This window comes from Lampris incognitus, chromosome 8 (genome assembly GCF_029633865.1).
Source record: "Lampris incognitus isolate fLamInc1 chromosome 8, fLamInc1.hap2, whole genome shotgun sequence".
NCBI classification, from domain to species: domain Eukaryota; kingdom Metazoa; phylum Chordata; class Actinopteri; order Lampriformes; family Lampridae; genus Lampris; species Lampris incognitus.
The window spans coordinates 28,898,493-28,925,783 of NC_079218.1; the positions used below are offsets into that span (position 1 = coordinate 28,898,493).

The following is a 27,291-nucleotide window of genomic DNA, read 5'->3' on the forward strand; positions in this document are numbered from 1 at the left end:
CCCCATTAATTATAGGGCATCTTAACTATGCGTTCTCCCTCTCTTGCTTTCTTTCTTTCTCACACACACATTGCTGTGAACTATATAGTGAATATCTTTTTATTGATTTATAAAACAATTATCATACACTGAACATATGCTGATATCATTATAGCAGCGGGACCTGAGTGCTAAATGTGCATATGATGGCGTCAACCCAGTCGCCGGGTCCCCCAGCTGATATGTGTAAGTAGTCGGGATATACGGAGTGTTAAATCTGAACCTAAACATGAAAATTGATCTTCAGGGAATAGAATTGATCATTCCAAAGTTAAATATGAGCCTATTTACATAATGAATATGTGTGACACAATGTTACTACCCAAATACACAAACATTATTTCCACTAAAGTCAATTTTATTTGTATAGCCCAATATCACAAATTACAAATAATTTTGAAACAACACGATGTCCCCCAAAAAGTTCAGCATCGGTCGAGCTAAAAAAAAAATTAAAAAAGGGAAAAAAATTGTTAGTGAGAGTTAATGAACGATGTGCAAGCACAAAATCCACAGGACATCAGCCGTGTCATATTCAGCATATCAGAACAGAAGAGACTGACAGACTGACCCAAGATCCATTTGCATGGTTTGATTAGTGTTGCATTGTGCAGCTCTGTCTCGCATGTTCAACACTTGCACACACCCCGCCTTTACCACTCTTGGTCAAGTGCACGGTGTAGGGATAATTTCTGCATATTCTCTCTTGTGCAAGTGGGTGAAAGAGTGAGTTTCTCCATCTGGGTAACATCGCCACATTATTCAGATTCCTCAGGGTCAGATATTTAATGATATTGGCACAGGGAATGAGAATCTGTCTTGGAGCAAGTAAAAGAGTGAAAGAAGATGTGAAAAAGTGGTGAAAAATAAGAAAGAGCACATACCAGAGGAGGGCACTGTCCTCCTGAAGAGACACTGTGACCTTGGTCACCCCCGACTGATCCAGGAAAAAGTCCAGAGAGGGAATTCGAGGATGGGAATCTGACTGTTTGACTGAATCAGGACTCGGGCTGCCACCCCCAAAACAAGTTGGCAGGAAGGACAGGTCTTCTCATGGTTTTATGTATCTTGTATATGACGGTGTTGACTGAATAAGTCAGATGTTTGAGAAAGAACAACAGGATGTTGATGATGATGATGATGGAGATATTTCAAAATTAACAGCCGAGCTGGGCATTCTTCCATGACTCTCATCCCATATGAATGTCTCAGCTTGTGGGAGAAAAGGGAGGGAACAAACCAAGAAGGGAGGAAGGAAAGAAAAGAAAGAATGCACTCAAGCCTCATCACGTGATTTCTGTTTTTGCTTTTGTATCTTTGTTTTTTGTTTTTTTAATAGTTGCTCAGTGATTACATGTTAGTGGTTTTAGGCTCTTAGCAACGTGTTCCAAACTATTTCAACTCCTTTTTTTTCATGTAACCTAACAGCATACTTTCCCTTGACTTTTTCTTTTTTTCTTTTCCAAGTCTAAATGTGTGTGTGTGACGTGTGAGTGGAGCTCCTGCCCATGTCTCATGCAGCAGCAATTTAGAGGGAAGGAGAGGGAGTGCCGGAGAGGCAGACGTTTGTTTGACCTGTCAAAAGGAAAGCTAGAGGAAAGGTGTAAACAAACGACATGCTTGCTGCGGGTATTTTGGTCTGAGTGTGTGTGTGTGTGTGTGTGTGTGTGTGTGGGTGGGTGTGTGTGTGTGGGTGGGTGTTGTGTCCTCATAGGTGAGACTGACACCGTCCGAGAGGGAGACGGAGAAGGAGGCAAAGAAAGTGAGAGAGAGTCAGTGAGTCATTGAGAGAAGGAGGGGGAGAGAAGACGGCTTCATTCCGTCGCTCATGGACAGGGTTGGATGAGAAGCTGCAGCTGAGCAGTCTTTCCCTGACGCAGGAGGAGGAGAATCGGCTCAGAGGAAACCACCGCCCTGCTCCCGGCGAGAAGAAGACAGGATGAGGTACCAAGGCAGGGTAAGAGCTTGGATAACGGGATGATGCTCCTTGTTAGCGTATGGTTCTCTCATTCGATTCGACGTTGTGCGGGTTTGCGTCATTTGCTAGCACCTGTGCATGAGTCCCTGCACTTCTCTGTTAAAGCAGTGGGTACTCAAGACACTGCATTGAAAGAAATGTCATCAAGTGCAATTCAAATGCTCATTAATAACAACATCAGCGTAAAGAGTTGGGGGAAACACAGGCATCGCACAGATATTTTGTTCACACGTGTCAGTGTTTGTATGTAGGACTTTGCGTTTGACTCACAGCATTTGAAAACTAGCTGTCCGGGCAGGATAAACTTGGTATTTTTCCCCCGTATCCAATGCTAGCACATCTATGGTGAAGAGCTAGTTGTGGCACTGGAGAGGGCTCAACTTGGGGAAAGAGTGGTGGGGCATGCCTTATAAGGAAGACAATCCGAGCGGAGTCGGCCCAGAGGCTCTTAGTCACGGGGCCTGGAGCCAAGCCCCACCGTTAGGTTTGTCTTTAATGCTGGTTTCCACCGCTGCAGCCATCCGCGAGCCCCGTGAAGTTTCCCTGCAGGCCCCTTCACGGTCAGACCGGAGGCTTCAGCTGTGTTGTCTGTTAAATCCCAATCTTATTGCTGCATAAATAGAGCTGGTGACAATCAAAGCTGCACGGTGCATGCCATGGCTGCCTCCCAGGTCATTCTCCACTCCAGACCCAAAGCCTCACGATGTTCACAACCCCTCCACAAAGGCTAGATTTCGGTCCTCCGAGAGACGGGCCCTCTTGGGACTATGAGATAAAGTGCACAGTGAGTTATTGTCTTGTAGTTTGCAAATGAAGTCTGTGATGACGGTGATAACACGTTTCTGTTTTGTAAACAAATGGTTGTGATGGGACTAGGCTTTTTCACAACAAAGTGTGAGGTCTCTACACTCCCTTGGGGGTCTGTGTTCCAGAGATGAAACGTACAAAGAGAAAAAATATCTAATCAGAGGGAAACTTCACTGGAAATATGGAAAGTTTGCTGAATTATGAGTCATCGTGGAAAGCAGCTGTATTTCGGTTTTAAAATAGCGTTTTTCTATGCTTTGGGTGTGTATCACCTACTGAACAATAACTGCTGCCTCCTTTCAGCAGAAAAACAACTTGGCTGATAGCATCATGGGAATATTACTTGATATGCCTTTGGATGTAAACTTTCACACGTTTAATGAGTCAATACTGTGTAAACCTAGGAACAGCTAACCTCCCTTCATTTATTCACAGTGGCGCCCCCAGAAATTTTTCATAAGGGTGGCCAAATAGGGCCACTAAAAATCTTGGGGTGGCACACCAAAACCAAAAGCCGTGACTGAATTTCAGGAATTATATTATGCTGTTGTAGTGTACTGTATAGGCTAGTAGAAAACTGTCAGTATGAGAGTTAAGGAATCGCATACTGAAATACTTTGGTTTCTTATTTTTTTGACAGTTAATGTTACTAAATAGCTGATGTGCATAGGCTAATACCAGTACAGTTAACATTTTGAGTTCCACAAAAATTCAGTTTTAATGTGTTATGTATCTGTATATATTGTAACATGTTAAACGATTCATTGTTATATTGTAAATGTCCAGAAATGAAAAATGAAAATATCAGATAGAAGCATATTATGTATAATCAGAAGCCTATTCTGCATATGCGACTCGTGGCTGGGGGGGCCAGCGGGGGGGGCTGTGATAGTATCAGGGTGGCCCTTGGGGGCGCCACTGTTTATTCACACTCCAAATGACTTCGAACGCCGAAAACAAAGGTTAACAAATATAGTCTCACTCCTATAGTGGTACTGCAAACCCACAGCGTGAGCCAATATGTGAGTTACAACAAGTGAGTTACAGCGTGAGCCAATATTTCGTCGACTACACCCTCAAACGCACTAATCAAAACCAAACTAAAGAATGCATAAACAAACTTACGCAAGTCAGCTGACTACGCGAGAAAAAAGGAAAACTTTTGGCATTTGTTGTGTCCCCAAAGATTTGATTTTGAAGTGACTCTACAGCACAGGTCACATGCTTCGGCAAAGAAAACGCTTGCTGACACGGAGTTCCTGTACGCAACCCCTCCAACTGAGATCCATCCTCATACTCGCTACTCTACCCTGCTGCCGCTCGGCGTCAGGTGCGAGGCGGGCAGTGACGATATGACGCTTCATGATGTGATGATTTAACTGTGATGGAGTCCTCGGCAGTGTATTTTGTTTAAAGGCGTTGTCGTTACCTTTAAGGATGAAAGTTTAATATGCCCGTTTCAGTTTTACTCGGCCTGCGCGATCAACGTTGAGGCAGTTTCACCTTTTAAGAGATATTCCTGCAAACGACGGTAAAAGGCAGAAGAATCCATGATAGTGTAACGTGCATGGATAAGTGGACACGCTGGCCGCTGGCTGGCGGCTCTGACCCTTTAGTCGAGCGGTTAGCGATGTCTCCTGCGGGGCGGGCGATACGGGTTCGCTTCCCGGCCGCGGCAGTTCCTGTGGTTGCGTTGTCCCCCGAATTCGCTACAATATCAAGGAGGAAAAGTAGCTTTTCAACAGCCGTAATCGATAGCGTTGACAGGAAGCAGACGCATTTCCGCATGAACAAATCGGGTTTCCGGTACGGAGCGGGCAGTGACGGTGTCAACCTCGCTGTGCAATCAATCTAATCAATAATAAAAAAAGTGCTGACAATCGGGTTAAGATCTTGGATGATTTTTTTTAATGTCGTATGGTCGTGGTGGGTTTTTTTTTCCATGTTAGGCTACATTCAGCGGCTGTGAGGTTGTATCGTTGGTCGATGCAAACACAGAAACACAACCGATATGTTACATCCCAAAGGTGCAATGTCAAAAATAGAAGAAAGGAAAAAGCCCGCTGAAATACCAAACGGACACGCTTAGCGGTAGTATCCACTAGCTAAGTTCCTGCCCTGAAACTGACCCTGACATTCCTCAAGTCTGTCCTCTGGAAAATCTGACTGTGCTTTGTATTACTGACTGGGGGGACGCCACCTGCAGGAGAACAATACCCCAAGGTGAAGTTGTGGGGGGGGGGGTAGAGGAGTGGCTGCAGTGAAATTGTCCAGCGGTTTTCCTCTGCTCTCACTCCTTGGCCGTCGTCCACCGTTTGTCCTCTTGTTGTTCTAAGGATTTTCCAATGCTCACAGATAAATGAATGACCTTTTACCGCCATTAACCTCGCCAAATGAGACCCCTGAGAGGATTCTGCATTAAAAAACAATGGTTCTATGGAAGTGTAGTTTCTCTGTTCCACCTTGTGCATTTTTTTTCATGGACGTGTACAGAAAAGCAGTTAGGGATTCGTTTTATTGGTGAACCCTTGAGACAGAACAGTGAAAGCATTTGGTTGTACTGGAGTGTAGCACCTTGAACTAGGTGTGTACCCCCTTTCACAAGGCACTGAATGTGCACGTGATAGCACACGTTTCCTCCTCATATACATTTTCTGCAAAGTTCACTTTCAAGACTGGTAATTATTTCCTGTCTGTTCTTTGATGTTAGCCATCACAATTACGTTGACATGTACACACACGTTCCCAGTAGCATTTTGCCAAAGCGTGCCTGGCGATATGTGTGTACTGTATACATACAGCTCATACACTATCTCACCATTGCACAACAGATGAGCCTAAACTCTGTGTTTATGATTGGCATTCTCCAAATGTATGTTGTTTAATCCCGGTGGGCCTTGTAAGGGTGCTTACTTTGCGTGAGTTTTCCTGGTCACGCTAAACAGTGTAACCAGTTATTTTCTTGCCCGGTGCGGTATTCGATACGGGGTGTACTGCACCACAAGGTGACATCACTAACCGCTCGGCTAAAGGGTCAGACCCGTTAGCTAGGGACTAACGTGTTTTATTAGTAGTTTACAGTCGTCACCCTCTCCGAGAGCGCGACCTCGCGCTTGTTCTTCCCGCGCTCCGAGGAGACTTCTGAGGATCTGCACACTTCCGGATCCCACCGCTGCCACCAATGTAACCGGTTATTTTCTTGCCCGGTGCGGGATTCGATACGGGGTGTACTGCGCCACAAGGCGACATCACTAACCTCTCGGCTAAAGGGTCAGACCCGTTAGCTAGGGGCTAACGTGTCTTATTAGTAGTTTACAACAGTATCAGTATGCAGTGTTAGGCTCAGTACAACAACATTTGCTTTCAGCAGATGCAAAAGGGCACAGGAAACTTAGCAATAAGCATTGTCCCTTTCTCATAAATAAATTCTATTTTCATAGGATTTTTTCTGGTTATTATTGTACTATTTATAATGTGTAATGTTTAGAAACTAAGCACTGGGTGTTAACTCTGTCAGACTGAAGTAAATTGTAAAGCATGCATAGGATTAAACTGAAATGGTTCTGTAGGTCCCCTGCTTGTCTGCGGGATGCAGTTGTATTCCAGCAACACTAAATGCTACAGTAAAAGTACAATCCGTTTTCTCTGTCTACTTTTCCTGCCATCTGTGTTTGCTTGTAGGAGGTGGGTGCTGAAGGGAGAGTCCGTCTGGTGATGGAGAGTGCTCTCACCGCGCGGGACAGAGTTGGGGTGCAGGACTTCGTCCTTTTGGAAAATTACACCAGTGAGGCAGCCTTCATAGAAAACCTGCGGCGGCGCTTCCGAGAGAACCTAATCTATGTAATGTAGCTTTTATATAAAACTAATCACTGCTAACCGCTGTCTGACAGACGCACGATCCGATATCGCCGTGTTGTTCCCACGGCATCATAATTAATGTTGCTCCAGGACCATCATTGCAACTGACAAATCACGTTATGATGTCGTGCCTTTGCGACACGGGGGGAAAAGACCGAAAGAATACCAAAGCTAACCTAACATAACCTCAACCAATCGTAACCTAACACTTAGCTTACCCTAACCGATAGGTAACCTTAACCTAACTGATAGATAACCCACGCTAACCTAACTGATAGCTAACCTAAACTAACCCACAATCGCCTTTTTCCTCGAGTCGCAAAGGCACGACAGCACAACAAAGTGAATGGTCAGTTACAATGACATCGTAGGAGCAACGCTAACACGGCGATATCAGATACACCGACAAAGAAAGAGTGTGTTTGTGAATACCCCGTCTCTTTGCTTGTTGCCCCTAGACGTACATCGGGTCAGTGTTGGTGTCGGTGAACCCTTACAAAGAGCTGGAGATTTACTCCAAGCAGCACATGGGACGCTACAGAGGGGTCAGCTTCTACGAGATAGCGCCTCACATGTGAGTTCCTCAAACACTTTGGAGCAAAGCGTGTTAGCACATGTAATTTTCGCTATAATCTCAGAAAGTTCAGTCGATATTTTCGAGTAAAATTAGCAAAGCTAGAATTCAGACAATCAACACTACGAGTAACACCCACTATTGTATTTAGAAATCACGTCAGGACACAGCGCTGTCGCTCGACACAACCGCTACGTTGCATTCTTTATTTAGACTGACACAGCATCACAGGCAGACCCGATCAAACAACCCAGAGCCCGCAGGCATCACCAATCGATCCCAGCACAATAGAACAGCACCAAATCAAATGCAGCACTGACGATGTGTGCAGACATAACATCCCCCCCCCCCCCCGGCAGGATTTCAAACATGAAAGGTTGACACAAAGTCCTCTAGGTGGCCAGGGCGTAAACGTGTACGAACAGGTCGCGGGGCGGCCTGAGGCTGGGCAGGCCGAGGTGGGGAGGGAGAAGGCAGGGGAAGCTGAGGCCCAGGAATGTCTGGGGCCCGTGTAGGAGCTGCATGAAGCCCCGGGGCGTCTCGCCATGCTGAGGGAATGGCTATGGTTGTGTCACCAGCTGTGTGTGGCGGAGCTGACACCTTCCGTAGACGACTGGAGTGCCACCGAGTGCCATTGCTGAGGAGGTAAGTGGCTGGGCCCAGCTGACGGGTGACTTGGAGAGGAGAGGACCAGTATGAAGCCATTTTATTGTCCCTGTGGGGCCTGCGGACCCTGACCCAGTCTGACACATTGATGTCTGGCACCCTGTTTCGTTTTGACTGGTCAAACCGTTGCTTCATCCGCGTCTGCTGATGAGTGACTGAGGCTCTGACCCCAGAGGGAGGTGCCTGGGGTGTGGAGGGGCGGAGCCTGTCAAGGGGCATGCACAGTTCCCGGCCTAGCATGAGAGAGGCTGGGGAGACGCCTGTGGTCGAGTGCTGTGTGGCCCGATAGTGCAGCAGAGTGTGACGGATGGCCTGCGTGAAAGAGCACCCTTGGGCCATGTGTGCTCTGAGGCCGTTCTTCAGTGACTGGTGAAAACGTTCAACGCCGCCATTGGCCTGGGGGTGGTAGTACGCAGTGCGTATATGACGGATGCCCTTAATTTCGAGATAAGCAGTGAACTCAGCAGAGACCAGCTGAGGGCCGTTGTCAGTGGTGATGGTCTTTGGGAGGCCCCAGCGAGAGAAAAGAGAGTCCAGGAAGTCGATGATGATCTGTGAGGTCACAGTGCCGGAAGTGGTGAGTTCAGGCCATTTTGAGTGTAGATCGTAGGCGACCACCATGAAGCGTTGGTGGTGGGGAACTCCATGGATCTCACCACAAATGTCCAACTGCAGGTGTTCCCAGGGCTGAGAGGGCCAGGCGAGAGGTTGCAGGGGTGGGGGAGCCTGGTGGCCAGTCTTGCCGCTCACAAGGCAGGCAGAACAGTCCTTCACCAGAGCCTCAATATCTCTGTCTATCCCCGGCCACCACACCAGGTCTCGGCAGCGCTGTTTCAGTTTCACAATGCCCAGGTGGCCTTCATGCGCCATATTCAAAACACGTGCACGGAGAGCAGCTGGGACCACTGTGCAAAATCCACGTGCCACGCAGGTGTCGTTCCAGCAGGAGAGCTCCTGTCTGACTCGGGCGAACGCAGCCAGCTCCTCTGGGACCTTGTGAGGCCAGCCGTTCTGGATGTAGGTGCGGAGCTGGGAGAGGACAGGGTCCTGTTCGGAGGCTGCCCTCAGCTCCTGCAGAGAGACAGTGGCCTGAAGGGGTGTGTGTAGCATTTGGACAATGTCCTTTTCCACACAGTCAGTGTCCGTCTGTGGAGCTGGGGTGGAGACAGAGCGAGAGAGCAGGTCGGCAACAACATTGTCTCTGCCTGGGGTGAACTGCAGGCTGAAGTTGTACTGGCGGAGGCGGTCAGACCAGCGGTGCAACCTCAGGGGTTTGTGGCCTGTCCCAGATGTGGACAGCAGCGCTGTCAGGGCCTGGTGATCTGTCCTGAGGGTGAAGGAGCGGCCATAGAGGTAGAGGTGCCACCTTTCACAAGCCCAGATACAGGCTAACGCCTCACGTTCACCCACGGAGTACCGCTGCTCGGTCAGGTTGAGGGCACGGGAGGCGAAGGCGATGGGCTTCTCCACACCGTTCTAGGTTTGAGACAGCACAGCCCTTATCGCTGTGGCTGATGCATCACAGGTCACAAAGGTGGAGCTGGAGATGTCGAAGTGAGCCAACACTGGTGGTGAAGTCAGTTGAGTCTTGAGATTACGCACAGCGTCACTGCATGCCTTTGACCACACCCATGGCTCGTCCTTACGCAGCAGCTGGCGCAGGGGGGCTGTGGTCGCAGAGTACTGGGGAAGAAACCTCAGGTAGTAACTTGTCATACCCAGGAAGGAGGCGACCTGGGCGGCCGAGCTGGGCTCAGGGATGGCCTGAATGGCGTCCACGTTGGATTGTAGTGGAGTTACACTGCTCGCTGACAACCGGAACCCCACGAACTCGATGGCTGGCACAGAGAGGACACATTTCTCAGCATTGAGAGTTAGCTTGTGCTTGGACAGGGCTGCGAAGACCATGTTGAGGCGCTTGTCGTGGATTTCACTGGTGGGCCCGTGTACCACTATATCGTCCAGATAAATGGCCACGCCCAGTATGCCAGCCCGCACGGAGACCATGATTTTCTGGAAGCAGCTAGGGGCGGAGCTGAGACCGAAAGGCATCCTGGTGTAGCGAAACACTCCTGCGTGTGTCACAAAGGCTGTGAGGTTTCGGCTGCTGGGGTGGAGGGGCACCTGTAAGTACCCCTGTCTGAGGTCGAGCTTGGAGAACACCTCAGAGCCATAGAACTGAGCAGTGAGTTCTTCTGAGGTGGGCAGTGGATACTTATCAGGGACCACTGCCTTATTTACTGCACGTAGATCGACGCAGACACACAGGCCCCCCGACTTCTTCTTAGCCACCACGAGGTTTGAGACCCAAGGTGACGCGTCCACTGGTTCAATGATGCCAGCTTCCAGCAGTTGTTGCAGCTCGGCGGAGACCCCATCACGGAGAGCCAACGGGATGCGGTGCAGTGGTTGGATGACAGATTTCACAGCAGGGTTGAGGAGAGGTTGATGGGCGAAGGCAGAGAGGCAGCCCAGCCCCATAAACAGCGATGGCCACTTCTGCTGCCAAGGTGTGGCAACAGTCAGGATTGCTGCCCCCCTTTTGTCTAAGAGGGAGAACCCCAGAGCGAAGAACAGGTCCAGGCCCATCAGGTTGGCCCCACTGCGTGCCACATGAAAACTGCATTGGGCACCAGCTTGGTTCCATAGCGGACAGTCACTTGGAGAGAGCCAACCAGATCGATTTTGGAGTCACCATACCCACAGAGGACAGCTGAGGGTGCGGACAGTGGCAGTGAACCGAAAAATTGACTGTAGGTATCAACATTCAGGAGAGACACACCTGCACCGGTGTCCAACAGCAGGGGGATGCACACATCATTAATGTTGACTGTGCATGATTTGAATGACACTGGCCCAGAGCTCACCTTGTGAATGACGGCGGTTGAAGACTGGGGGGTGTGGCCCTCTGACCCAGCCGGGGAAGATCGACAGACGTTGGCAAAGTGATTTTGCTTACCGCAGCTACGGCATGTCTGGCCACGGGCAGGGCAGTTCTGAGCCCTTGAAACATGAGACCGAGATCCACAGTTACCACAGGACTGTTGAGGGCGGGGCCGAGAACGCCGTCGTTGCAGTTGCAAGACGTCCCAAGTGGAGTCGGCGCCCGCCTCGCTCTGGCTGGGTTGCGTCCCGAGGGGCAGCCGTGAGTAGAGGGAGGAGTCGTTGGCAGCTTGACTGGAGGTGGCCACTTGCTGTGTATTTAGCATAGCAGCACACTCAGCTGCTCCCTCAACCTGTAGTGCGATGGTAATTGCTCTGGACAGCAGCAGATGGTCTTTTTCCAGCAGGAGAGTCTCACGCACCTTTGCGTTGTTGGTGTGTTCGATTAGCTGGTCGCGAACCATCTCGTCCTGAAGCGCGCCAAACTTGCATGAGCTAGCCAGCCCTCGCAAATTAGCTACATACTGCTGCACAGACTCACCAGGCAGTTGGTGTCGCTGACGGAATATAGATCGCCGAAGGAGGGCACTCTGTGGAGCAGCGAAATGGGTGCTCATAAGTCCCACAGCTTCGTCAAAGTTTGTGACGTTCCCCAGAGTCCCGAGCACACGATGGCCCTCTGCTCCCAAGCAGTGTAGCAACAGAGCCGTCTTCCTAGCCTGGCTCACGTCGTCGAGCCCTGAGGCGATGATGTAATTTTCAAAACTATGTAGCCAGCGAGTCCATGGTACCGGAGGCTCGCCAGGTAATGCCAGGAAGGGGGCAGGTGGTGGGAGAGAGATATCAGCCATCCTCGTCGCCAATATTGTATTTAGAAATCACGTCAAGACACAGCGCTGTCGCTCGACACAACCGCTACGTTGCATTCTTTATTTAGACTGACACAGCATCATAGGCAGACCCGATCAAACAACCCAGAGCCCGCAGACATCACCAATCGATCCCAGCACAATAGAACAGCACCAAATCAAATGCAGCACTGACGATGTGTGCAGACATAACACCCACATGGTGTTGTCATAATACCAACTTGGTCCTATAATAGCGCTGTCATCAGAGCCGGTAAATATGTACGCCCGTATCCTGAGAACATTACCAAGTACCAATTACAGCACTTGCAAGTCTGGAGTCTGTAAAAATCTTGCTCAACGATATCACATAAATAGTTTTGGTAATTTGGAATTTATTACAATTCAAAATATGCAGGCATTAGTTCTTGTCAATATAAAACCAAACAAACAAGAAAAAATTATGAGCTGAGAATATATAAACGAAAAAAGACAAAATATGAGATGCCAACCCCTCTAAACTTTCATGTTAATGTTACATTTGGCTGTGACATTAACACAAGACATGAGGGCAGATATTTCTCCCTCATTCAACATATCATTGCCAGTGCCAATGTATTGGAATAATCAAGATACTAAGAATAGCAGTTCCACTGATAAACTGTGATCCTCGTTGTGGAAAGACTTCTTTGTTAAACAATATTACTATTTTAAATTCTTGAATTATATATTGATGCAAACGTATCCTCATCATGTCACTAAAATTTGATTAGATTTTACTGGTACTATATACTGTACGTTTTTCTCACACCCAGTGTATATATACCCCATACATTATTAGTTCATTAGCAACTTTGAACTTCTGCATCAAAAGTGCATCTGAAACCCTCCTCAGACTTAAGTGTTCATTTGTCCATGTTATCTTTAACGACTGCAGTAATCACTCTTGTTTTGGACACTTGAATACTTGGCTGTCAATGGACTTTAGGATTAGAATAGGGAAATGGGCAAGAATTATCTTCATGTTGGAAATGGGATCTATTTGGTTGTTTCCATCCACACAATGTTTGTGAATTGTGACTGATAAGAAAACTTTGGCGGACAATTCCTTTTTTTATTTCTCTTTTTTGTTTGTTTGTTTTCATGTGACAGTCAGATGATTTTTTTTTTTTTTTGGCTTGAGAGTTGTCTCTGAAGCAGGCATGACTGGAATGCATTGGTTGTTTTTCTGGTAATTGCCATCCAAATCTAGCATCACTGTACCTCAAAATGAACTCAATATGCCCTCTTCAACACATGAAGCTTTTTCTTGTTCAGAACACCTTAAATCAACTTAATACAAAACCACTCAAATCCACTTGATTTCAGTAATAAACATGTATAAGCTTCTCCAAAATTGAAATGTGATCATTGTCCTTATGAGCATGGTAAAAAGGTCTAGCTAATGATTTTATGACTAAAAAAACTGTTTAATGTTGTGATAGTGATTCAGTCGTTGTATATGTTTGACTTTGAGTTTTGCCCTTCTCTCAGTTATGCTCTGTCAGACAACACTTATCGAGCCATGCGGACCGAGAGGAAAGACCAGTGCATTCTTATTTCAGGAGAGAGTGGAGCAGGTAAGACAGAGGCCTCAAAGAAGATCCTCCTCTACTACACTGTCACCTGTCCTGCTAATGAACACATGGCCTCCCTCGGTGACTGCTTGCTGCAGTCCAACCCTGTTCTGGAGGTATGGAATCTCACCCTCTATATCTGAGCCCATCAAATGATGTGCCATTTCAGTGTTAATAGCCATTGTTGCCATTTGTTACATAGTTAATACTTGAATCATACTTGAATGAGAGATTTGTTAGAATTGCCATAGAATGTAATTTCAGCTAATTAGCAGTATCTGATTAATCTAAGGCTGTAAAACACACTTGTTGCTGAGCCAAAAAAGCATTCAATGCATTCTCTTGATTGTTTGATTTTATCACCCCATTGTTACTCTTCACAGCACTTCCTACTGCTAATTTCCTTGCTTTCTTGCACAGGCGTTTGGCAATGCCAAAACACTGAGGAACGACAACTCCAGCCGCTTTGGGAAATACATGGATGTCCAGTTTGACTTTAAGGTAAACGCTCCCTCTTTGACTGTGGGTTTCCTTATATAAATCATATGTGCTAACACCACATTGATAATGTAATTTTTGCTTGAGAAGTGTCATCAAAGGTTAAAAATGACAACAAAGTGACAGTTCCCACCTGCCTTGTCCTTTTCATTACATGCCCCTAGGGAGCACCAGTAGGGGGTCACATCTTGAACTACCTGCTGGAAAAGTCTCGTGTGGTACACCAGAATCATGGTGAGAGGAACTTCCACATCTTCTATCAGCTATTGGATGGAGGGGAGGATGAGCTGCTCAAGACACTAGACCTCGAAAGAAATCCTCAGAACTACCAATACCTGGTCAAGGTGTGTGTGTGTGTGTGTGTGTGTGTGTGTGTGTGTGTGTGTGTGTGTGTGTGTGTGTGTGTGTGTGTGTGTGTGTGTGTGTGTGCAATAGTCCTGTAAAGAATACAATATGCAATTCTCTTCTTTAGGGTAACTGTCCCAGAGTTAGCTCCATTAATGACAAGAATGGCTGGAAAGCTGTAAGGAAGGCATTGCCTATCATTGGCTTCTCTGATGGAGAAGTGCAAGTAAGTACCACTCGGTTATTTTTTATAATACAGAGGCCTATGGCAAGCCGTTTTGTCATTTATTCATTTTAAGGCACTAGTCGCTAACAATTAGACACTAGTACTTATTTTTAAACACTAGTCGCTTTTCTAACTGTCACTGTTCACTATTTTAAAGTCACTAGTTGCTAAAAATTTAGAATAAGCACTAGTTACTAATTTGATAATGACTGGTCACTTTTCTCTTTTACTAGTACCAATTGAATAAACACTAGTTTTTTGTTTTTTTTTTACTCACTAGTATGTCATATAAAATTTAAAAATGCTCACAAATCTACAGTCCCATGCCAACGGCTCTCTTGGTGTCATGTCATGAAGACAACTTGTATTAAAAACAGCAAAGGTTGTAACACTGGTTCTTTTAAGGTCACTGTAAGGCATCACCAGAAACAATTTAATGTAGCTGAGTAGCAAAATCTGTCACATTCAACAAACCAATCCGTATTTGGCAAGAAGATACTGGTTAGCTGTATTCTGAACTGATGTTTTTCTCCACTCTTGCAAAGCTGTTTCAAAGGGATGATTTCAAGTGGTTTCATATGTACGCTCAGTCTTGTACAAGCATGAAGTATGGTACATGTAACCTTGCCACTGCAGTTTCTATGAGAGTATATCGTTGGAGAGCAGGCTGCAGCTAACACTTGCATAGATCATTGAAATTTCCCTTCCTCTGAGCTTTTTGATAGATCTTGCTTTTCCACTGGTTTTGGTTACACAATAATACTTTCTAGTTTTAGCTGCACATTAATAGTCATACTCTCTGACATAAGGAAACTGCCCAAAGGTTTGCTCTGTCAGGACAAAACAATTCACAGTAGTACTGCCTATGTCTCTCATCATCAGGAGTTGCTGAACATAGTCGCCAGTATTCTCCATCTGGGAAACATTCAGTTTGGGGAAGGACAGGATGGGGAAACCCACATCACCACTGAGACACAGATAAGAAATCTTACTAAGGTCAGAACTGTCCCTATAGTATTGGCTCAGACTCATGGACATTTTGCATGTACTCACAAAAAGACGATGCTGAGATCAGATGTGTTGTTTTCCAGCTGTTGGGTGTTGATGATTTAACGCTAAGGGAGGCACTCACTAACAAGAAACTCATTGCCAAAGGAGAGGAGGTGATGATCTCTGTCTCTAGAGTTTGTCGTCGCATCTCACATTGTCCATTATTTGTTTCCTTGCGTGATAACCTTTTTCAAAACAGCATTTATGATTTTGTGTGGTACAGATGATCAGCCCATTAAACTTTGAACAGGCGGGGTCAGCCCGCGATGCCTTGGCTAAGGCTGTGTATGACCGGACCTTTACCTGGTTGGTGGAGAAAATTAACCGATCGCTTGCTCTCAAGGTACATTCACTGTTCTTATAATGATGTGGGACGTGATTTGTAGAGTCTCTTAATGGTAATATGGTCCTGTGTCACTGCACGATGTGTATTTCTGGAGCAGGATGAAGTCTACCACAGCAGTAAAGGCTCCTCAGTTATAGGACTCCTGGACATCTATGGCTTTGAGGTCCTTCAGCACAACAGGTATGGGCATTATCCTTTTTGCTTTCCCTCTCGCTCTTCAAACTCCTTATCTTGGAACACCTATTACGCTACAGCTTGATTATTGTTCATACTTGGATCGGCACTCATACTTATGCCTTCATTTTTTATAAATATCGTCTTTAGTTTTGATATCCTAACTTCATGCTTAGTTCTTGCTTAAATTTCTTCTCTTACCCTGCTGTGTACATGTATATATGTGTAACAGAGCAATGTGCAAAGCCAAATTCCTCATATATGAACATGCTTGGCCAATAAATCTGGCTTGCACTCTGCAAACAGCTATCGTGAACTTGGGTCTGTCTTTCCCCTGTGGTTCTCCCTACAGTTTTGAACAGTTCTGTATCAACTACTGCAATGAGAAGCTCCAGCAGCTCTTTATTGAGCTCACTCTCAGGTCTGAGCAGGAGGAGTATGAGACAGAGGGCATCATGGTGAGTCTGGCCACGACATCGGTCGAAACAAATCTGGTCCGACACCATTAATGCTACAGTATCGCAAATATTTTCAGGCGCTAGTATGAGAGCTCTCATACACACTTTATTGTGTTGTTTTTTTTTAGTGGGAGACGGTGAAGTACTTTGACAACAAGATCATCTGTGATCTGATTGAGGAAAAGCACAAAGGCATCATCTCCATCCTGGTACAGGCTACAAATTGTTGAGAGTTTTTACTTTAGATGTAGTGAACGTCACCTCTGTTGCTATACAGATAAAGATAAATGGTGTGGCTGTCTTTCAGAATGAAGAGTGTCTGCGCCCAGGGGAGGCCTGTGACGTCTCCTTTTTAGAGAAATTGGAGGACTCTCTGGGAGGCCATGCCCACTTTGTCACGTAGGCTCCATATCTCTCACTCACTTGCTCACTTACACATGCGCACACACGCGCACACACGCGCACACACGCGCACACACACACACACACACACACACACACACACAGAGCAATCAAAAACCTGCACATACCACACTGAATACTTTTGACCATGTATATGAAAAGGTTTCTTACCACAGTTACCACAGTTCCTTATTTCAGTGCACATAAGGATGATTGTTTGTGGCGTGTGTGTGTGTGTGTGTGTGTGTGTGCGTGCGTGCGTGTGTGCGTGTGTGTGCGTGTGTGTGTGCGTGTGTGTGTGTTTGTCAGTCACAAGTTGGCGAATGGGAAGACTCGCAGGGTAATGAGCAGAGAAGAGTTCAGGCTGCTACATTATGCCGGAGAGGTCAACTACAATGTTAGTGGTGAGCAACCAGTTCAACCAAGAGTGGAGCAGGACATGATTCCTTATCAGTGCTTAAATGCTTTCAGCAATGCGTTTTAACAACACACTGGTCACTTTAGAGCCAAATTTCCATTTTCCCTTTTACTCAGGTTTTCTGGACAAGAACAACGATTTGCTCAACAGGACCCTGAAAGAGGTGAGGCTGGGGAGAAGAAATAAGACAAGGTCTCACTTTTGTAAGCCTTTATGTCTGCTTGAAATTGGACCTGCTCAGGGAAGAAATAGGGAGTTTGCTGTATTTCACGTGGTTGCGTGGTCTGGTCTCTGTTCAGGTCATGTGTCAGTCAGACAACCAGATCCTCAGTAATTGCTTCCGCAGAGAGGAAGTGATAGACCAGAAAAGACCTGAGATGGTGAGATGTCCATTTTCTCTCTCTCTCACTCTCATATACACATACATACATATACAAATGCAAAAAGCTCTAACACTTTCCTCTACTTCATCTCTGACCCTTTACAGGCTGCCACACAATTTAAGAATAGCCTGAACAAGCTAATGGAGATCCTCATGTCCAAAGAGCCATCCTATGTACGCTGCATTAAACCTAATGATGCCAAGCAGCCAGGTGCACTTCCTTACATAAAATATATTGAAATACACAATCTGCTGAGACATACACTATATGGACAAAAGTATTGGGCACCTGGCCATTACAACTACAGGAGATTTTATGACATCCCATTCTAAATCCATAGGCATTAATATGGAGTTGCCCCCCCCCCCTTTTTTTTGCAGCTATAACAGCTTCCACTCTTCTGGGAAGGCTTTCCACAAGATTTTGGTGCGTGTCTGTGGGAATTTTTGCCCGTTCATCCAGAAAAACATTTGTGAGGTCAGGCACTGATGTTGGATGAGAAGACCTGGCTCGCAATCTCCATTCTAGTTCATCCCAAAGGTGTTCGACGGGGTTGAGGTCAGGGCTTTGTGCAGGCCAGTCAAGTTCTTCCACACCAAACTCACCCAACCATGTCTTAATGGACCTTGCTGTGTGCACTGGGGCACCGTCAAGCTGGGACAGAAAAGGGCCCTCCCCAAACTGTTGCCACAAAGTTGGAAGCATAGAATTGTCCAAAATGTCTTGGTATGCTGAAGCATTAAGATTTCCCTTCACTGAATCAAACACCTGAATTCAATGATTAAGAGGTGTGTCCCAATACTTTTGTCCATATAGTGCATACATGAGGTGTGTGCACAGATTTGTGCCACAAGTGTGCCATGGTACAACACTGAACAATGTTCTCCTTCATCAGGGCGGTTTGAGGAAGTGCTGGTTCGACACCAGGTAAAGTACCTGGGTCTGATGGAGAACCTGAGGGTCAGGAGAGCCGGCTTTGCCTACAGGCGTCGATACGAAGCCTTCCTACAGAGGTGACTAACTTTCTTGCGTGCCTGTGTGACTGACTGAGTGGATGTAATTAGTCTCTTCTCGGTGGGGAACCTCTGGTTTTTAAAATTATATGTGTTGTTAGATATAAGCCCCTGTGTCCGGAAACGTGGCCCAACTGGCATGGCAGACTGGTGGATGGTGTGTCCATGCTCGTCCAACACCTGGACTACAAACCAGAGGAGTACAAACTGGGCAGGTACCGTACTGACTGAAATAGAGGGGTTTCGTAGAGGTAGTGCCACGTTGCCCGCTGGAACCCACACGCCCACCAGTATTGGCACACTTAAGGGATATGATCATGAAACCACCCATAGTAGCTACTTGTATGCACTCATCATTGGCACTGTAATACACCTGGGGTAAAAATGGTTACAAAACTATTAGACAGCATTTACTGGAATGATTGCCTATTCTCTGCAGGTCCAAAATCTTCATTCGCTTCCCAAAAACTCTGTTTGCTACTGAAGATGCACTAGAAGCCAAAAAACCAGAAATTGGTGAGTAATTGTGATGATCGTCTGTGCTGCTAAGTAGGGGATTTCAAATCAAAATAGTAAAATTTATACAACAAAGTAATGACTCACGGTCACTGTCTTCCCTCAGACAAACAGTAGCATGAGTATAAATGTGGTCGGACCCCCCACCCACACCACCTACCCCTTTCTTTGTGTTTCAGTTTTAACCCTTCAGACTGCATGGAGAGGCTACAGAGAGTGGGCCAAGTACCAACACATCAGACGTGCAGGTCAGAACCACTGTTATTTTTGAGTCATTCTCTGAGTCATTTTCTCTGAATGCACTGGCTGAGATCCTGGAACACGCCTGCTACGGAAGTGAAACTATAGTATATGTTATGAAAGAATACAAACGACAAACACACTGTTGAACGACCAAAGCCAAAGGAGTATTCAGTTTATTTTAACATGAAGCTATGGCCTAGTGCCAAAAATATAAAAGTGCAAAAAGTGACCTAGCACAAACATTTTGGTTGTCAAATATGTATCATCAATGTCAGGATTATAATGTTCAACTTGTCTGCAGATCCAAAGTGAATCTGAGATCTCATGGAAAACACAGAAACTGTCAAAGAGTGAACAGGGTTTTCACTTGCTTTTTTGTGTTAATTCTGTTCTTAATTTTGAATTCTATTTTAATTGTAGTTATAGTTCTCACATTTTGTAATTTTTTTTTTTACTCTTCATGGATATTCATTTTCAGTTTGGGTAGTAGTGCCTGTTTTGCATGCATGTGGGGAAAAAAAACCTCTTTTGATGGCCATCAATAGTTTGAAACTTGTCAAAAGAATCAAATTTGAGTTTTGACAAGTTGGCAATAATTTAGTCAATCATTGTTCACTGTGTTTAGTTTTGGTTCACTTATTAATCAGTCCAAGTTTCTATCATAGTTTTAGAAAACCAAAATACAATTATGTGACATCGCAGTACTATTCCAATTAAGCCAATGAGCTCTCAATAGCGAGATTGCAAATTGTAACACAACTCTAATGTCCAATCAAACTAATGATGAACACCTAAATTATATCAATGTTGTATATAAAAATACTGTCAAAAAACCTTCTCATTTCAGTCTGCCTTGGAATTGCTGTGTAAAGGCTGCAAAGGTTTTAACAATTTATCTGTATGCATGTCTAGTGATAGTGATCCAGTCTGCATGGCGGGGGACAAAAGCACGCAGACGGGCCAAGAGGCGCCGACAGGCAGCTGAGTTAATACGCAGGTGCAGAAATGATACTCCTTCATTGCTGTGTGTGTGTGTGTGTGTGTGTGTGTGTGTGTGTGTGTGTGTGTGTGTGTGTGTTTGTGCATGCATGTTTGCTACTGCATTTTGTGTACGTAGTTTCATGTTGATCCCTCTACCCTGCCTTTGCTTCGCAGGTTCATTAAAGGCTTCATCCACCGTCATGAGGACTACAGCTCTGAAAATGATTACTTCCTGGACCACGTGCGGTTTTCCTTCCTCATGAAGCTGCGCAAGAACCTGCCCAAGAGTGTCCTGGACAAAGGCTGGCCCACACCCCCGCCTTCCCTCATTGAGGTACAAACGGTATCTCAGTTCAGGTTCACCCAGAAGATTCACGTGTCTTCATCTTCATTACTTATTCGGTCATTGCTAAGCAAAAGTCATTGAAATGCTTGTTGTCTGTGATTATATCAATGAGGAGTCTATGTTGTCAACTCCATGGGATTCCATGGGGTCCTATAGGCATCAGATCATCTGCGGAGGCTGCATATGCAAAACATCGTGTTGAAGTATTGCAGGAGCATCTTGCCTGAGTGGAAGAAGCAGGTAGGCTGGTTGCTGATTCTGTGGCCTCCTTCGCACCAAACAAAGCAACTCTCCTGTTCTTTTTTTCCCCCCCTTTTTATTTGTTATGTTTTCATGCTGTCCCCCTTAATCTTGCTTATTTTTCCTTTTCTGCAGTTGGAACAGAAGGTTGTAGCTAGTGAGATCTTCAAAGAGCAGAAAGACAGCTACCCTCGGAGTGTTGCTAAGCTGTTTTTGGGTTCCAGGCTTGGTATGTGAGCACACATGGATGCATGCTCGTGTGCACACATACACACACAAACACAAAGACTCACACAATATTGTACTTTTGGTGGAATGAACTTCCCACTGATGTCAGCACAGCGGAGTCGCTGCCCATCGTTCGACACAGGTTAAAAACTCACCTCTTTAAGAATTACTACCCTGTTACTTGTTCTTAGCACTTATTGTATTAACTCATTTAAAAACAAAAACAAAAAACCTCTTTCTTGCACTTTTACTTTAGCACTGGTTTTGCTCTTAGATGCTTGTTTAGATGCACTTATGACCTCTGATGACTAGTAGTTCTCCTGATTTCCTACGTTAAATGCACTTATTGTAAGTCGCTTTGGATAAAAGCATTGGCTAAATGACTGTAATGTAATGTAATACTTAAATCATAACTCCATCGAGAAAAATAAATCTCACACAACATTCAGAGATTTTCTTTTCTTTGTGTAGAAAGTGAGCAGATCAACCTCAAAGTTATACAGACTCTTGGCAATGACAAAGTCCAGGTAGGTTTGAATGTGGTTTGAGCTGGACCATTATTGTATGACTTTGCATAAAATCTTGTTCTTTATTTTATGCCATGCTTACATCTCGCCTGCTCTTCCTCAGTATGGTGTTTTGGTCACAAAGTATGACAGGAGGGGTTTCAAGGCCCGCCCTCGTCAGCTGCTCCTCACTGGCTCCTTTGCCATACTGGTAGACAAAACTAAAATAAAGCAGAGGATTGACTACAATGCTCTGAGAGGTGAGACCGGGCCTGAGTAAAGCAGATGGACCATTAGGAAAAATATTGCGTCATCAAATGTCTTGCCCATGAATGTGCTCTGTGTGATAAGGCTACCATTTCTGTTTCACAGATATCTCCGTGAGTTCACTCAGTGATGGGATGTTTGTTCTGCATGTACACAATGAGGACAACAAGCAGAAGGTAGGATACCTGGTCACGCTCACAAACTCCAGATGATACGGAGACACTGTCTATAAGCTCGCCCTGTGTCTCCTTGCAGTGGGATGCGGTGCTCCACTGTGATCATGTGATTGAGGCTGTGACAAAATTAGCCATGATGTCAGGCAGGGTCAACCACGTCAACATCAGCCAGGGCAGGTAGGGCTACGTTTGATTGCCATTTCCATGATAATGTTGAAACGGCCAGGTCACCTACCTTATGGTCCTAAATCCACCAGTCTTCTAAAAAACTTTCACCACTTTTTTTTACACCCTGCCCCCATCTCCTTTTTATTTGTCTGGTACGCAGTATTAGGTTTGCTGTGTCTCGGGGAAAGGAAGGGATTGTTGATTTTATCCGAGGCTCAGAGCTGAAGGTGGCCAAAGGCAGGAAAGGACATCTGCTCGTGGTGAGTCAAGGGCCTGCTCTGATGTCATGGGGGGGGGGGGCACGAAAGTTTGCAGTGGGGGAGGAGGGATGGAATGGAGGGAAGATGAAGGAAAAGGTCGAGGTAAATAAAACATTATATATGTGGAGACTCAGCACCCATCCTGAGTCCTGTTTGTGTATTCAGCTCTGCAAACTCTTCAGTCATTTCAATCTGATCACTTTGCAGACTGCCCCTGGGCTTGGCGACACATGACTGTAGGAAACGGCGACCAAATGGGACATCTTTCTGAGAACCAGTCTTGCTGTAATCCTGTTTTACCTAACCCAGAGGATTCTATCTCAGAAGATGTCATTGTGAAGTGTTTGTTCCCTCCAGATAGTATACCATGACCATACACGGCATACTCAAGTGCAAGAAGATTTTTATTCTCTCCTTTACCACTCTATGTACCTATTGATTCAAACTGCGTTATCATTTATACCTTTTTTTCAATTTTGGAATAATTCTCGACAACCAATCATTTTGTACACATTAAAAAAGTACAGGAAGTCACATAGTTGCAAATGCTTCATTCCTTTTAATTTTGCAGTCATATACAATTGTATTACATTGTGTAAAATTTAAAATGATTTCTGTAACATTAAATATCTCAGAATATAAAAAAAACAGTGACCACTTTGAAATAAATATTCTTTAATAAATATGGCAATAAATAGCAAATATGTCATGGAAAGTCCAGTAAATTGAGGGTTGGGTAGAAAAAGAGGACGTTGAAAAGTGTTCTCCATGCTCCATGAGCTTATTGTTGACTTACAGCCAAAGATATGACAGAAACTTTTGGAAATCCCCTTAAAGAGGTTTAAAAATACAGTAATACTGCTTGTAAGAGAGAAATCACTGTATCACTATTAAACCCTTAAAATATTAAACCATTTAAGGTATTTACAACACTGGCAAAATGATATTGTCAGAGTAACATTTTGAATTGTGTAGTTACCACAAACATCATCATCCATTATGAGGAAATATTGTCAGTTACATTTCAACAACAACCTATAGCTTTTGCACATATAAGTGCATGCAGTTGTGTGTGCAGGTGCATCATGTATGTGTGTGTGTGTGTGTGTGTGTGTGTGTGTTTGCTTTTGCTTGTGTTTATGTATGTTTTAGGCTCTACTGTTCTGCGACAAGTGAGGCGTGGGTATAATTCGAGATCAACAGCAGGAAGTCTCTCGATAGTTTTGTGAGGTAGAGGTCCAGATCTCTTAGAATGACGTAACCCTCCAGCCGGCTGGCCCACAGCGTCTGAGAAGGGGACTGGATGCTCCTTGAGAATACCGGAAGAGTGGGAGGGGTTGGATTTATCCCAGAGTCGTGTCTGTGTGTCATCTGCAAAACAATACAAAATAACATTCATAGAAGTAGGATAGACCATATTTAGGTTTGCTGAAATCAGGAGAAGGTAAATAACTCTTTGTACCTGAATGTTGATTTGTCTCATGAGATCCCTCAGGTCATGCTGAATGTACTCTATGCTGGCAGGTAAAATAATGCCAGGGTTGGTCTTGTGCCTGCCCACCACCCGCTGCCCTATCTCGTTGGTTCTCATCTGTCTTTTCTTCTGTTCCAGCATATTCCAGTAGGTGTGCAGGTCCCGGTAAGCAGCATGCAGCCGATCAAAATCCTGAATGTGAGTGTGCAAGAGGTGGTCCACATGGTCATGGCTACAATATTCTTTAAAAAAAACATGTTATTCCTTGAAATTCATTTTAGGGGAAATTCCAGTCAAACTGACTTAAAGGTTCTGCAAGACTAGACATTCTGGTGATGTCACAGGATTGCATTTTCCCCTATTCCTTTGAGCTAATTAAACACACACTTTGAAAAATACCTTGGGAAGTTCTTCATGATATTGTGGTAGTGTAAACGTTGTCACCAACATCTTACATTAAAAAAAACATACTTAATAGTCATTTCCAGTGGTATTCTGTTTTAATAAACAGGGAAAATACAAACCTTTAGATCTAACCAGCTGTAAAATTCTATAGAGAGTAATGGCAGGGAACTCATTTGCAGACTCCTGTCTTCAAAGTGCTCATCTCCCAACTGCTGCTCCTTCTGCGGGTTTAAGAAAAAAATTGGTGTTAAGAACAGAAAGGTAGTGAGTAGTCTCCAGTCATTACAGTTAGACGGGTGGTCAAGGTCCCAAGGGAAGGAGAGAGAGAGAAGTTCACTCACATATCTCTTTAGCAGCTGCTGGACACGGGTTCGCGTGAACCTGGTGAGGCGAAAGGAGTTATAATATTTCGTCCCCTGGGGGACAGGAGGGGAAGTGCAGCACAGGCACACGTAGCTCAGGACGATAAAGAATAGAGGAATGAGGGCTTGTCGGCAAAAATTCATCTGAAAACGATAAAAGATTGGTGAAATTTAATCTGCTGCTTATACGGTACATAGGCAGTATACAAATAAAAGTCTACAGTTCATAAAGATTTCTTTAAGGTAAGATGTTATGTGTTCTTATCCTTACTTATTGATGTGCACTTATTGTAGCAAGCTTCCAACTATGCCAAGCATGTGTACATACAGGGTCCAAACAGACCTTGAGCCCTGGGGCCTCATGTATCAAATCGTTAATATGGGCAAATTTGTGCATACATACACCCATAGATTTTTTTAGCCCTCAAGATTGTCTGACAGGTAGCAGCAAAGCATGATGGTTATTTGTAATTCCCTCCTCCTAACACCTATTGTCTACCTCTTGCAACGAGCAATCACCCAGGCCTGCAAAGACATCAGTGTTAGCCAATTGGTGTCTAAATTCAGGGGTTACCCAGGTTCTACACTGGTCTCTGAGACAAACTTGAGGGATAAATAATCCCATGGGAATGTACGCACAAATTTGCCCATAGTAAGGATTGATACATGAGGCCCCTGGTCTGGTTCACTCACTTAGAATGTATTCATGGTCTACAGTATCTGCCGCATTTGACACAGTGGCTCACCAGATGCTACCATCGACACGATGGGGCCTGGGCATTGTTGGCACTGCACGAAAGCGGTTCAAATCAGAGTTGACATGGAGGTGATACCACTTTAGGAAGGGTCAGGTGTCTGCTCCCCGACAGTATAAAACAAGGATCAGTGCTTGGCCCATTTCTTATCAGACTCTATTCTACCTCACCAGTGCCAATCATCTCTGCATGAGGCTTTCACTGCCATTCCTATTAAACGAACAGGAGTGATCTTCTTGACTCGCATAAGCCAGCACCGTGGCCTTAAATGGTCATCCCTGCCAATTCCTCTATCCCCAGAGACATATCTGTTATTCTAAACACATCGATAATCACATCTTCCAGTTCTGCTTCACCCTGCCAGAACAATCCAGCTGTGGTTTAAGTATCCACAACAATGGTGCACACTTGGTTTTCGACTTGCCTCAATGTGCACATATTACCCATCTCTCTGTGTGTTCATACTGGCTCCTTATTGCTGCCTGCATAAAGTGCAAAACCTGTTGCTGTTACTATTGTGCCCTTACTCGTCCTTATCCAGTATTACTGGTGTCCACTGTTCGGCCCTTCTACTGCCTGCACGTGGCATGTTATGCGCTTGTGGTGATGATTTTTTTTGGGGGGGGGGTTCCCCCTTTTTCTCCTCAAATGTACCTGGCCAATTACCCCACTCTTCCGAGCCGTTCCAGCCGCTGCTCCACTGCCTCTGCCGATCCGGGGAGGGCTGCAGACTACCACATGCTTCCTCCAATACATGTGGAGTCGCCAGCCGCTTCTTTTCACCTGAGGGTGAGGAGTTCCGCCGGGGGGATGTAGCGCGTGGGAGGATCACGCTATTTCCCCCAGTTCCCCCTCCCCCCTGAGCAGGCGCCCCGACCGACCAGAAGAGGCGCTAGTGCAGCGACCAGGACATAACCGGTTTCCCATCCACAGACACGGCCAGTTGTGTCTGTAGGGACGCCCGACCAAGCCAGAGGTAACACGGGGATTCGATCCGGCGAACCCCCCTGTTGGTAGGCAACGGAATAGACGCCCTACAAGTGTGAAAATTAAAATACACTAATGATCCTTGCAAAAAGAAATGTCAGCGAGTGATCAGCAAGATACTTGACCTTATTTATAAGTCATTATACGATGCTTTATAATTTTATGATTATTGTTATAAAGCATTATGAATATTTATTTAGCTTACGATTATACTTATACAGCGCTATAAGCAGATTATAACACAATATAAGTATGTTTATAATACATTATAGACATGGGCGTCATGGAAAGTGTTACCAAGTATTCCCTCTGCTGTTGTTGTTGTTACATTTAACCTTAAAATGACTATTATCGCCGCTAACGTCATTTATCTATCTAATCTCTGTGTTTAAACATCCATATGTAAATTCTCATTGGTTCTCATTAGCATGTGTAACGATTAGCTTTAGCTTATAGGTCATCTACAGTTGGTGCCAACAGCAACTACAAATCAACAAGGAAATCTTACTGCTACATCATCCGAGCACCAATAACGTATGCAGCTAATACTTTCACAAACAAACTACCTGACGGGGAAAGGGCTGTCAATCACTATCGTCTCCACACAAGGCTGTGTCTGTCTCTGATCATGAGCTCTAGTACTCGAGCGTCCCAAACGAGCTACCCAAGGTTTCACAACCCTGCAGTGATTTACACCCCCAGTGTGCCCCTCTCTCGACCTCTCTTTTGCTCTCTCTCTCTCTCTCTCTCTCTCTCTCTCTCTCTCTCTCTCTCTCTCTCTCTCTCTCTCTCTCT

The 27,291-nt window shown here is 45.3% G+C and overlaps 2 protein-coding genes across 2 annotated transcripts; one reads left to right on the forward strand and one right to left on the reverse strand.

The window, feature by feature from the left end:
- Positions 1–1,753: 1,753 nt before the first annotated feature.
- Positions 1,754–23,047, forward strand: LOC130117208 (unconventional myosin-Ic-like). Its single transcript, XM_056285383.1, has 32 exons — positions 1,754–1,996; positions 6,506–6,664; positions 7,141–7,256; positions 13,187–13,385; positions 13,690–13,770; positions 13,932–14,111; positions 14,240–14,338; positions 15,221–15,334; positions 15,430–15,501; positions 15,612–15,731; positions 15,832–15,914; positions 16,261–16,366; positions 16,495–16,575; positions 16,674–16,765; positions 17,078–17,172; positions 17,303–17,349; positions 17,486–17,566; positions 17,674–17,779; positions 18,465–18,582; positions 18,684–18,797; positions 19,022–19,098; positions 19,278–19,346; positions 20,254–20,338; positions 20,497–20,656; positions 20,825–20,908; positions 21,044–21,137; positions 21,608–21,663; positions 21,767–21,902; positions 22,015–22,085; positions 22,165–22,262; positions 22,414–22,513; positions 22,721–23,047. Exons 1-32 carry the CDS (start codon positions 1,979–1,981, stop codon positions 22,745–22,747), a joined length of 3,138 nt encoding a protein of 1,045 aa, XP_056141358.1. The 5' UTR covers positions 1,754–1,978; the 3' UTR covers positions 22,748–23,047.
- A 145-nt stretch (positions 23,048–23,192) lies between these two features.
- On the reverse strand, positions 23,193–25,063 carry LOC130117249 (uncharacterized). The gene is given in 4 exon segments (XM_056285452.1): positions 23,193–23,810; positions 23,812–24,179; positions 24,512–24,613; positions 24,734–25,063. Coding segments are annotated over 4 exon segments (777 nt in total). The 5' UTR covers positions 24,899–25,063; the 3' UTR covers positions 23,193–23,668.
- Between the last annotated feature and the right edge of the window lie 2,228 nt (positions 25,064–27,291).